Source organism: Cystoisospora suis (genome assembly GCF_002600585.1).
Source record: "Cystoisospora suis strain Wien I chromosome Unknown contig_72, whole genome shotgun sequence".
NCBI classification, from domain to species: domain Eukaryota; phylum Apicomplexa; class Conoidasida; order Eucoccidiorida; family Sarcocystidae; genus Cystoisospora; species Cystoisospora suis.
This window is the reverse complement of record NW_027152874.1, coordinates 186,759-200,006: the sequence shown is the minus strand read 5'-3', so window position 1 is coordinate 200,006 and position 13,248 is coordinate 186,759. Positions and strand designations below refer to the sequence as shown.

Here is a 13,248-nt window from a genome sequence, read left to right as displayed (position 1 = left end):
TCCAGCCGTAGCCCACAACGGACCGAAGCAAACCCCGCATGGTGTGAAGTAGAGTGAAGAGAGAATGACAGCGGCAGTGGTGTTTCAGCCACTGTATCTCGGCTCCCCTAGCCAACCGCACAAAGAACACCGCGCATCCACGTGAGGCAGCATCTGGACACGTCGGGATCACCAGTTTTCTCCACACTTCGCCATCAAAAGGAAAAAGTACACGCAGCATCAGCGTTACCAGCCCCCCTGGGACAGGGAGCTGCATCACAAACCCTCTGCGAGAACATGTTCTCCCAGAGTGGGGTCGAAATCCTCCGGTGTTCCTGTCACCAGAAAAACAGACAAACAAGCAGGGCGCTCAATCGCGCCTTCAAAGACGTTTTGCTTAGGAAACTATGAGGGAGCCTTCCTCCGCGCTGTAAAGCCATGGGGAACCACAACCTCCATTGAAGACCTCGGACCTTGTAGGCAGACTCAAACGGGCAGTGTGCCGGCGGGGGCGGCAGGCGAGTTCACGCGTCCCTGCGGACACGATCCTGGAGTCCAGGAGTGCTGAAAAGGAAGACGAGAGCTGGAAAACCTGCTCAAGGCGCAGCTGCGCATTCTTACGTGGCTTGGACTTCTGCTCCCGTGCACTGTCAGCGACGCATGACATTCCGGTCCGTTACTATTTCAGAGTGTTAACTGCCGATACACACTGCGTTTGTGTAGTAGTGGACAGTTCGGGGGCACTGCATACGGCTGGTGGTGTCCGCTCTGGTACGGTCCATGACATGAGAAGGCCCTACAACCATCAGAGACTGGTAGAAGGGATTTTCCAGCTTTTGTGCGGAAGGACGCCAGATAGCGACTGTTCCTCCAGAGGCCCTCCTGACCACCCAGATGACAACAGTAGTAGCATCACTGCCGCACACGTCCTACACTGGCTGCATGGAACATCCATTGTACCGGCTACGTTGCCGCTCGTGCTGTTCTGTCCCGGTCGTCCCCCTGGTATCACACCGAACCCTTTCCGGAGTTGTCGTTCTAGATGGTTGCAGCCCAGTATCACTCGTGTATTACAGCACCAGAGGATCACTGCGAGCCTCAGTTGTTTCCACTAGAGCTGACCTAGGTATGCGCGCTGGGGGCATACGCGACCTCTGAGGTTACTTCGCGAGTGTCTCGTGATGTCAGACTCTGTATATACGCTTGCTTGTGCGGGGAAGAACAAGACAAAGGGAAACTGCATTAGATGGGAAACAGGCAGCATTTCCCCAAGATGGAAGCAAGCCTCAGCATAAACAGACAAGCAAGGGAGAGCGTATTTTACCCCGTGACCGGTGAGACAAGGTGGCTTTCCAGGCTGTTGATGAGATGGTGCGTGCCACTCCACTTAGTCGTTGGAGTGGGCGACAGCGTCTACGCACTTGCAGGTCCCACGTGCCTGCAGGTCGTTTAGTGGGAGATGCCCGCTCCTCGGAAAGGGCCGTCCACACTTCACATCTAGCGTACCGGCTACGCGCTTGTCGAGGCACGCGACGACACCGGAACAAGTCGCAACGACCATCACAGCTCATATGACAAAAGCAAGACATACTGGACCAACCAACAGAAGTTCTTATTTCAAAGACAACAGGAAAGAATTTGAAACTCGGAAGGCATGCCCATCTCTGCGCACCCCGTGGTCTTCCTCATTTCTTGTCATCGGAAGCAGTCGTCCTATTCACACGCTGGTACGGTGTGGCGACGCCTTCTGCCGGGCAACTGCCTATTCCGCTACGTTACCCTCTCCATCGGCGACAACAAATCTCATATCTTTTCCAAGCATCGTTAGACTGGCCCCGGCTCACCGGTATTCGCCAAGTGGACGTCCTACGCCATATCTGATCCTGAAGTCTGCACCACGCTAGTCCACTCCCACAAGCGTGGAGCCAGACCGGCGGCTTGTGACTAAAGAGAGACAGAGTTGGAGTGTGTCCGGCATCGATAACGACGCATACGCGTTCACAAGGAAGCTGTCTCTGTCTGCTTAGCTGTGACGCTGCCGCATGTCGCTCTCTCGGCCCAGCACGCCGACGCGTCACTCTGAACGCAGTCAGTAGTGGAAGCAGGTTGAGGACGGCCAGGTGATTGCCTCTGGATACCCTCGCTCCCAGCCGCCTGAGATACACTCTCCAAGTAGGAAGAGTCCTTTTTGAGCAACTGCTGTGTAGCCGCTTCCGTGCCCCTTACTCGTCCGGCGCCGTCTCTCATGTGACTCCCTTCCCGTGACACATTCCCGACAGCTGCAGCTCGCGAGACAGACACGGCCGTGGACAAATCAACGCCGGGAGTATGCTGATTCGCCCCTTCTAATTCCCCTGTCGTCGCAGTTCCCAAGGAAGCTACAAAGCGTTGCCGGAGTCGGGAGATTTCCCGATCAAGTTGTTCAGACACCTCTGCACTGGGGAATTCGGGCATGCCTCGGAGCTGCGATACCGCAGTGCGAGCTTCTCCTGTTGTCACAGCTGGTCCTGTGGCTTGCTGATTCAAGCCGTGGAACAATCCCAACAGCTCACTTTCAAGGCCATTCTCCCGGTCTCCTGGATCCAGACGTTGCACGAAGTTCCGGTGGAAGTTATTGCTTCTTCTTGACCTGATGCACGTGCCGGTCTCAGGTGCGGTTGTGGCTAACATGGCCCCCTCCGCAATAGCGAAATCAGTTCTCTCTCGCTGAAGAAGTGGTGGAGCCCGAAGCCGAATCGGGGGCACGCCAGGGAAGGGGGACAGGGTAGTACTGAAGGGCTGGTGATGTGCGCGAACCGGTGGACGACGCCCGCTTGCAGCAACAGAGTTCATCCGCTGAGAAACTACCGTCGACGCGCTTTCAGCAAGAGAGGGTAAACGCTGCGTAGAAAGATGGAAGGAGGGAGTCGAAGAAGCGAATGAGGAGGTACTGCGGTCTCGCAGGAAAGACGGCTCCTCGAGGAGTCGTGAGAGGTCGACGTTATTGTTGATACCGGCTCCTGGCATTCCCCGATTGTCGGGGAGAGAAGAAGCGTTGGACGCGGCGGAAAACGCCGACGACGATGATGAAGACGACGATGATGAGTACGAAGCAGTAGAGTCACGTAGGCTGATCTCGATTTTGCATTGACCGACTTTCAGCATGCACGTGGGAGTTAACGGGCAGGAACGCGGAATAAACGGTTTCACGCGAATGTATGTCCCTAGAGTACTTGTGTCCCTCAACACCCAGCGCTGATCTGGAGGACGTGAGCCATCATAGTAGATCAGACAGTGTGCCCGGCTCACGTACCCGTTCCGCATTGTCACTGCAAGCTAAAAAGAAGAGAAAAGAAGACATGTTGGACAAGGAAATCACATGCTCCACCGTTGAAAGGAAGTGGGCAGGAAGATTCGATGACGAACGTCCAGGTATACTCTGGACAAACATAAAAGATTACGTCCAACTATTGGAACAATATTGCTGGGATGTGTCTGTAGCCACCCCAATCAGAGAGTGATGACCTGACTCTGGCATAGGACATACACCAGCGTCCGTCTACCAACAATTTTCTAAGCATGTAAGCTGTCATACAGCTCTCCAACAAGCGAGGGTCCTTACCTTTCTCAAACCTGGATTAGGGTTATAGGGTCCTCTGCCCAGCACTAGCCCAGTGGGAGGAATCCATTCGACTGCCGGTCCTACTATTTCTGGCTCCTCAACTCCCTGCACAGATACGTCCTCTTCGTCTCTTCTTCCACCTACTACTATTACCTCACCCCGCCTCCTTTTGTCTTTGTCACTGTTTTCCCATTCTGGCGTGTAGACTGCTGCAGCTGCGGTATCCGCTGTTTTAGCCAGCCTCGAATCGACTACTGACGCTTTCCCGCTATCACAGGCTCGAGGACCCCCGCCTCCACTGCCACCGGTACACCTCAGACGCAGGAGCGCATACGATTGCAGACCTTCCAAATCGCCGGGATACAGTGGGTCCACCCCTGTGTGATCGTCTTGCTCATAAGACGATGAGATACCTGAGTCTCCGGAAGAGAACTCTTCCTGCTCACTTTCGAGTCCACCTGGTTTGACGGCTTGGGCAAGACTGCCGGGCTCGCTCAAGGTCTCTCCTCCCCGCAAGGGTACAGCGACATTCTCTGAGGTGCCCATGCTCTTCCGGTACGCGGACGGACCGCAAGTGGTTTCTCTCTGCGTGGCTGTGTCGAGGTCATGATGGGGATTCCCGTGGGAAGCTTGGGGCTGAGTTGCTTCTGTTCTCTTTCCTGACTCTATTCGCCCGAGATTTGAAAATCCCGGAACCCCAGCAGCTCTGATGCATGCGGTTCCACTGATAGGTCCCCCGACACCTGGAGTGCACCAAGGAGATCCAGGGCTACGCGCTGAGCTCTGCCCGCCGCCTTCTAGGGCTTCCAGTCTACACGACTTCAGCGACATGGGCACTCCCACTTCTCTGCATGAAGCCACACTCGAGCTGCGAGGTTCCAGTTCCGTGCACTGAGGGAGGGTGAACGGTGGAGGCACCAGCAGACCTTCGTCAAACCTACTTTTTCCCTCCCCTTCTCCCGAGAATGCCGCCCCTTCATGGGCATTGTCCACAGGCTGCGCAACCAGGTCGCCTACGCGATGCTGCACAGGGGGACTTTGAACGCTCGCCGGCTGTCGACGCCGACACTCCCTGGCTCCACCGACCCAGCTGCACTCGCTTCCCACCGCATCAAAAGCCGCACGCGAGTAAGGTGACAATGCTGTATTCCGTGAAGATTGAGGGGTGTTGCTGCAAGGACATCTCTGGAAGGACGGAACTGTCACTTCGGCACCGCCTCTTTCGCCCTCCCCTTCCCCCTCAAGACATGTAACTTTCTTCCCTTCTTCCTCCAAAGCAGCATCGTGGGGGGCCTGGCATTCACTCGAGTCAGTTGGCGTCCGTTCACCGACCCAATGCTCCTCAGGAGTTCTTGTGCCATTGTCACAAGGATGAGTGGCCGCTCGTCGGAACCCGGAGTTCCGGTTCTGATCGAGCGGCGGATCTCTCTCTTTCCTTCGCCCCTCTTTGACAGGAACGAAAGACCCTGAACTCTCAGATGGGCGTACGTTCTCCAGAAGCAGCACGGACGAAGACGCTGGAGGCCTCTTCTCAACTACTCCTCGCCTCGCAACCCCCCAAGAGGACGACGACGGAGAATTACTGTCTGCGATAAGGCCGAGATTACCTCGAGCGCTGGTGCTATCAGCGAAAAGTGGTGAAAAAGAACCGGCACAGGTAGGTCTAGGGAAGGCCGCAACAGGTTTGCAAAAGACGCCACCGCCATCGCTGCCGCTTCCTGCCGACAGCCGGCAGAGTTCCATCCGTAATGGACCCTTTTCGACCTCTCGTTTTCTCCGTTCTGTGGTCATCCGCAGTCGAAAGCGCTTTCGTCGCTCCCGGCCCTTCTGCTCTGAGGTACTCCGGGTTGTCATGATACACGAGTGTAGACTGTTGCTCCATCGCATGCCCATGAAGGGGTTCGGAGGGAGTGTCTTCTCGAGGCCAGTCATGTCTTCATCCACTTTCGGTTGTCCGCTCCCCTCTGAGGAGAGAGATTTAGCCACACCCAGCGTCCCCTCACTCGCCTCTGCGACGTCCACCCCGGAACAAGGCGAGACGACGCTCTTGACGTCATGTCGATGATGCCGAGTCTCCTCTCCCTTGAATGACGGGTCTGAGAAGACGGTTCTCCCTGACATCTTTTTTTCGCATCTCTGCCCTCCTCTCACCGGCATGACTGACGAGGAAAGCAAAGCAGCCGGTGTGTGGGCGTAATTTCCAAACTGCAGCGGGATCTCTGGTGGTTGTCTTTGGCATACGCTATTCTTTCTGCTCTTCTTTTCTTGACGACGCCTGTGTCGTTCGAGGCGCTTAACCACTCGAGCTGGGATAATCTCCACAGTAACTTCAATGTGGTCACCAAAGTGTATGACATCCGAGGACTTCAGCGCGTAAGTGCCACACACTCTAGAAAACAGGAAACCAGAGAGAACAAACAGCACGAGGAAGGAAAGAACATGTTCCTGAATAAGACGAAAGAGAGAGGACACAGACAGTAGGAAACTATCCCTTGGAGCAGGTAATAATGTGGTCTTTCCTTTGCCGGCTTGCTAAGGCGCTTCAGCATTCGAAGCTAGGCTCAGCTCAGCTCGACGACCCGCAACGAAACAGCTGAAAAAAGAAGCACCTGACGTTCCTGGACAGAGGAGTAGTTCCGGAAGTGCGAAGAAAAAGAAAGGTAGGGGAGGATCCCTCACAAGTAAAGGGTGTGAGAACCGGAACCGTACAAAGAACACCTTCCAAGTACTGTCTTCCTCTCCTTCTCAGCCTATAGTCTCCAATGAAGCAACTAGATGTAGCCGTGTGTAACCATGTGTGCACACACAAACACGTGTCAACTGATACTATTACCACCACACCTACGACCGAGGCATGGTCATTGCGTGCCACGCACTCAACTGCTCTGAGCTAACATGTACAGGACAGTTTATGCGGTGCACACGCAAGCCAAGGCGTCTCTTTCCCTCCTTTACTACAGCGCCACGCTTCGCAGCTTCACCGCCTCCTTCTCAGTTGATACGTATCCTGCCTGACCTGAGCATCGTGCCTATGGTTGAGCCGAGATCGATAACTGAAAGTTCATTTTCTGTTCCTTGTCGGACAAGCTGGAGATGTGCGACCGAGACAGAAGAATGAGGAATATGCAGAAGAGCTTGGTGGTGTCTCCCCAAGTCCCACGGCAGAGAATGCTGTAAAGAAAAGGCGATTCCACGCAAGAAATAAAACGGAACGACAAGACAGACGAGGGCAGCCCACATGCAGGAGCAAGGACGCGTAGACAATGATAAACAGTTGTATTCATCGTGATGGTTCCAAAACAGGTGAGACACAGCGCCCGGGTGGCGGCTTGCTGATCAACTGCCCCGGAAGGCTTCAAGCAAAAACTCACGCGTGTAACCACGCAGAAGACACTTTGGACATGGCTCGTTTACCGTCACAAATCCGCCTCTGCTACACAGGAAAGCCAAAGGCAAATCCAAAAAGCATTCTTATGCAAAAGAAAGGACTTCATCGCATCCTTTCCAGCACAGCTTTCCTCTCAGAGGTCTGGTCCCAGGTGGTACGAATATGCCGCGTTGTACGTCCTCTCCGCTGTACAATTCATATCGTGAATCAGATCTATCCGTCTTGCTTTGTAGAAAGTGAAATAGATGCGTCCAGCAGCCTTTCAATCGTGGCGGCTAAGCGGGGGGCCAGAGCACCCTCGGGCACTGCTGGTTCAAGGTAAGTAAGTACTGAGAAGTCCGAATCATGTGTCCTCGTAGTCGACACAATCAGATCAAAACATATAGATATATATATAGACCAATATCCTAAGCTAAGAGTTTGAGGGGTTATATACTGTTGGCTGTATAGTATGGAATCTATTGCCTGGCATCCCTTGATCTCAGCCAAGCGACGTATGACATCTAGTCAAATCCGATACGCATGCAAGCGACATCAGGTTTAAAATTAGCTTCAGTTCATTAATGCCAAGAACGGATTCAAACTGCTTCATGATGGGGTCTCTTAGTGTTTACTTGAATGGATACGGAATCGAAGACTCTTCCCTCGACCTTGTGCTGTTTGTCGGGTAACACTCGGAGCACGACTTGGCGTTCTCCTCCAGTGACCGGGTCCGCTAAGTATCGTCGAGCCCCTACGCGAGGTAAGGCAGAGACGCACTCCTCCACCCAAGTCCGTATGCGCCCTAGTGAACTGGCTGCGAACCAACATAACAGAAGACACACTTTTCGCCAAGTAAACTACATGAGTATATAGAGAAGAGCACGTAGCTCTCCTTGCTGAGGCCCACGAACCAACAGGGAATTCGCCTCCACAGCATGTCCGACCATGGCCTCTATCGGAGACGAGCCACAGAACAGCGCTCGTTAACCACACTAATCCCCTCTCTGTCCCTCTGCTGAATTGAGTTCACTCTGAAGCGCATTTGACGGAACTGGGGGGACCCCCTGGGAGCAAATCCCACAGGCCGTCATCACAGCAGGGAGCGCAAGCTGTGTATACAGGCAAGCTATATTGTCCGATAGTTCCTGACCTGAGATCTCTGCCTGTACCTTGCAGGAAGAAACAAAAGACAGCGAGGAGAAAGGAACACGGACGTTATCCGGAGAAAAAGCAAGGTACAGACGGTATGCATAAGCCCAAAGGTAACGAAAGGGTTTGCTACAAAAGGCGAGGAAAAGAACAGACGTGTTCGCTCCCGGTCCCCTCCTACCCAGCAGCCTGATGAACCTATGGGGCAGGCCTATCAACCAGCCTGATCTTGTAGCATATCTGTCACATGCTAAGACTGATTACAGCAGGAAGACCACCGGGATAACACCCGCCGGTCAATCCAGAGCATGACGACAATAGACAGTACTCCAACAGTGCTGTAGGTTCAGTTGAGAAATCCTTTTCATTCGCTGTTTTCCAATCTAGACTGAGTATTCAGAGTAGACCTGAGTTTCGAAGAATGCCACGTAAGCGCACAGCGGGGTGAAAAGGCCTCCACTGCATGCCGAGCTGGAGTCAGCATAAGACAGGCAGTACTACTGCTTAGACTTGGAGCCAAGAAACACCTACATTGTATTTAATGAGACAGAAACGTTTGGTTTGGTATCGAATGAACGCGTTTCATCAGGCCGCTATTGTCATTTGAAGAAGGCAGTTGATTGAGTCACACCTTCACAAAGGCTCTTACCTCGTTCGTCTGAGTCAAACTGCACCAGGTGGCAGAAAGTTTCGAGGTCCTGCTGAGAGAAAATCCACTTGCTATGACTCCAGAGTTTCTCTCGATCGAACACTTCGACAACAGCACCCACTAAATCATCGAAGAAGACTACACTCTCTTGTCCTAATTCCCTAAGAAAGAGACGCAAGGCAAGTGTCATCGCGACGTATGGCTTAAGAGACTTCTCCTTCCACCAGTTTTCTGTTAGAACTTTCAACTTTGAAGGCTCCTCGTGGTCCTCCTCCTCATCCTCTTTCTTGTCTCTGCCAAGTGTGCCTGCACTATGGTAACCGCCGTCGTTGTCTATGTACCTTGCTTCTCTTTCCTTATCCTCGGCCATGGCATTCGTCATGACGTTCTGGAGCGACAAAGATCGCTGTCTCACACGCCTGCGTCTTCTTCTTATTGATTCCAGAGGCTGTATCGCCCCTCCAAACAAGTTAAATGGGTAGAACTGTGAGACAGTGTGTTTACGTAGACCTAGTAAGTTAAGGAGATTCGTTAGCACCGTGTTAATAGCTAGAGAAGGAATGGGACGCAAGGCCTGTCGACAGAGCGGACACACAAGACGAGTCAGCCTAGAGCGGGCGATGCAGTACCGGCAGAATGTGTGTCCACAGTCCACTGTCACAGGAAGCTGTAGTAGTTCGAGGCAGATCGAGCACGTCAATTCACGTCGCAAGCTGCGAGATATCTCTACCGCTCCTATACCAGCGGACATCTCGGACTGGGTGGAAAGGATAGACGACGTGAAATAACAGGGGCATTTTCGGCCCTTGCCAGGACTGAGGACAGCGTGGCTTTCAAGGGTCTGTTGACGTGAAATTGAAACCGAGCTCACTATCGGTTTCCATATCTCTCGAGACTCCCTCCCTGATGGGTTGGGTGTGACATGCGCCACGATCGGTTCCGAGTATTTTGATGAGGGTGCTTTGTCCTCTTTTTCGCTCGTCTCTGCGCCTTCTCTCAATCGCAGAGAGGAGAGCTCTTCGCCTTCTTCTGTTTCGGGGGACTTCGCGGAATTCTCTAGCTTTTCTTCTTCTCTGTCTTCACCGGTGACTAGCGCTCGACCGGCTAGAAGCTCAAACTGTGAGCAGCTCGACATGAAGGACTCCTCTACGATAGCCACCTGCTGTCGGTGCTCCCCTTCTCCAAATGGAAACACAGGATCACACCGCCTTTTCTCCTTGCTCGTGCAAACAGCAGGAGAGGACCCCACAAGACATGCTCCGCTGGAGGGAAAGGCAGAACGAGCTGCTGCCCGCTGTTGCTGTGCTGGAAAGGTCTCCGTTGACGACTGACAGTTGTCTACACCTTGGTGACAACTATTTCTCGTCCCCTGCTCAACCTGTGTAGGCTGCCGAAGAAGCATCGTTGACGGAAGACACGAGGAGAAACATACAGACGTGGAAAGAAGTACTCTGGACTGTTTCTTCTCTTCAAGCGGGCTTGGGTTCCGGGAGTCGGCACGACGCGACGTATACGGCCACGACTGGACAGCGTTCTTCTTCTCTTCTGCCGTACTTGCTCTTGGATTCACCGCAGACGAGCATGCTCCTTGAGACGTAGGAATGAGATCTGTTGCCAGACAGCAGGCTTCCGTATGAGACTTTTCAACCAACGTGACAGGCACCCTACCCTCTCTTTCTCCGACACTTTGTCCCGTTCTAACCCGTCGCCTTTCAGTCTTCCCCTGCTTCCCTCCATGCTTGCATCCTGCAGAAAGAAGACCCTCTTTTCTCACTGCTTTCTTCTCCCTCCTTCTGACGTCCCCCTGCCCGGCTTTCCAGTTGTTTCTTATCTCTTGCCTTTCTAAAGGCTCCACTTGAAGTGACAAGGATTCCAGGGTGTTCGTATACAGTCTGTCGATACAAGGAAAACTGCGACTCTTCTGACTTCCTTCCAAAACGCCACCCAGCCGTGCCTGTTCTTGTCTCTCTCCCTTTCTACTTTTCCATCCACCACTGAACTGAGGATACCTGTGTAACTCTCCATCGGTGACACCTCTCTCATTGGGGGGGGGACCAACTCTGCAACTTGTCTTCGACTGTTCTTGAGAGCGACGTCTGTGCCCGACATTCCCATCCCCTGCCGGATCTTCTTCCCTCCTCTGCCCCTCTTCTCCATCTACGCGGTGCCGTGTGCTGCTCCCTTCTGCGTTTCCTGTCTCCTCTCCCCCCGGACTCCCATCGCTCTTCTTTCCGAGGGCACAGTGGACAAACAGGTGCTGCCCGGAGAGGCTTCTACTCGGCGGTACAGATCCGCCCGAGACTGTTACCACGTCAAGAAAACGATTCCCTTGGTCTGTTTTGGAGTCTCTCTTTCCCGTGGAGTTCTCTTCATAACACAAATCTGCATTTACCATGTCCGTACTTTCGTTTCGAGGGAATCGGGTCCTCGTCTCGGTTCCACCATTGCTCTCAGTCCTCTTCAGGTGGTCGTGTTTCTCCTCCGTACTCGGAAATCTCTTTATTAGATCCGGAGATCTTTTGACAGTGGATATGCGTCTCGCTGCCTCGGCATCACTCGTAAAGAACTGACTCTCTGTGGACGTTTTGTCGGCAACAGCATACCCGTCTCCGCCCCCTCGCCATGCGACAGAGTCCGGACTAGACGGACAAGCAGTGAAGCTGGCGGTTTGTGTACTAAAACCTTCCTTCTCTTCCTTCGAGAAAAAGACACCGACAGGCTCGCACCGTTCGTGCAAGCGAGAAGGCGCCAGGACAGAGGCGGTTAGCAGCGGCGGGGCAGGGGGCGAGAGAACGTGAGGGGCCGAAGAAATGGAAGAGGAGGTACGAGATGTCTTGACGGCAGTCGCCGTCTCCGTTGAGGGAGCTGCGAGAGCGGAGACATCCACTGTCGACATGGAGTCCCTACTACTAAGATATAAAAATTCTCAAGACGAATCGACCGTTTTTACAGATACAGTGCCCGCATTCGGGAAAAAGACTCTGAGGTCGATGCACAAGGCTGCCTGCGGAAAGAAATGCACCTGGACTCTTTCTTCATAACTTTTCTTCGGAATCGAGAAAAAAAAAAACTCCCAAGCAACCTCTTGACCTTCTCTCTAGGCATCTAGACAGGAGCAACCCCGTAGCGGAGACGGACAGCGGAAGAGAAACCTGCTTTGGATGCAAAAAGTCGTTGAGTGTGCCACGGGAGTGACATGAAGAGTGTTAAGCAAAGAAATGAGACATAAATGTCTGCAAAGCGACAAAATCGACGCGCGCTGTGTAGCGCTCCGAATGAACGTCCATGACAGCAGGACGGCAGGATGTGCTCTGATTGTCCCCGTACAAAAAATAGTACGCGGTAGGAAAAAAGAGGGTCTTACAACAAGGAAGGGTTCGCCTAGGATGAACGGCGCTGTCCTTCATACGATCGTGTCACAGTTCTCCCTGGCAGATCCTGTCCCCGGTCGTTACCTCATGAGCACGAGAAGGCGCGGCGCCACCCCTCGGACTCACGAGAGAATCGAGAAAGAGGGACGAGTAAACTCCCGGGTTCCTCCACGAAATCTTTCCACACAGTTGTACAGTGCTCCAACAAAACAATTCTCGCACCCTGAGTTGTTCTTCCCCCTGAACGTCTTTCTTCTGGTCTCGAGTGCACCTGCACACCTGTTGTGAATTAGCAGGGAGGTTACAGCTTAGTAAGGACGAAAAGAAACCAAGCAGCCAGTTGTCTAAATAAAACGCCACTTGCTCTAAAAGCCTGCATAGGCAAGACGTGACACATTCCCATCCACAGAGGCGTACAGCTCGTCACCTCCAAGTGAGGCGACGGACAACAGTGACGCCGCCGGGACGGAGCTGAGCGGGTCACACAAACAAACAAGACCCCAGACGACGAGGTTCAGCCGAACTCACGGCTACCAAAGAGATGAGGCAGCGTAGCGCAGCTGGACAGTAGGATAAGTCTTTGAGAGGGGCCGCGGGATACAAGAAGCTGCACGATGTCAAGCAACCGGAGTCCGGTCCGTCCACTCCTAGATACGCACAGTGGGTTCCACTACTAGCCACATACTCATCTGAGCTGAGCGATTTTTGCTCATACAAACAAACAGTCGCCAATGTAGTCTTTTCACAGTGTCAACAAAAAGTCGGCCGTCGCCTTCAGCGCTCCCGTCCGGCTGAAGTTTTGACCATCGACAACATTATCTGATCTCTGTCGGCGGTGCCTTGACAAGGAGGCGTGTACCGAAAGTGCAGGGAAAAACCATGTCGTGCAGAAACTAGGCTCCGAGACGCCAAGGTCGGCCGCGCCTCACACAAGCAGCTCCTTCGTGTCGGACGGGCAACACTCTTGTCTCCACCGAAAACACTCTTCTCGCGTGAGTTCGCGAGACGGTGATTGGAACTTCTAGAGCGCAGGACGGGGCGCGAGAGAAAACAACACCTGACACATTCACAAGGTTGCCCTCTTCCTTTCTGTCTTGTCGTTAGTACCACGGTGCCAGGAGAAAAAAAG

General features: G+C 53.4%; 1 protein-coding gene across 1 annotated transcript; it reads right to left on the bottom strand.

Annotated features, from left to right (window-relative positions):
* Positions 1–1,337: 1,337 nt before the first annotated feature.
* Positions 1,338–13,230, bottom strand: CSUI_000168 (fha domain-containing protein). The gene is made up of 5 exons (XM_068060402.1): positions 8,749–13,230; positions 7,583–7,764; positions 6,597–6,751; positions 3,581–5,969; positions 1,338–3,294 (listed from the first exon to the last, which is right to left on the bottom strand). Exons 1-5 carry the CDS (start codon positions 11,642–11,644, stop codon positions 1,978–1,980), a joined length of 6,939 nt encoding a protein of 2,312 aa, XP_067927635.1. The 5' UTR covers positions 11,645–13,230; the 3' UTR covers positions 1,338–1,977.
* Between the last annotated feature and the right edge of the window lie 18 nt (positions 13,231–13,248).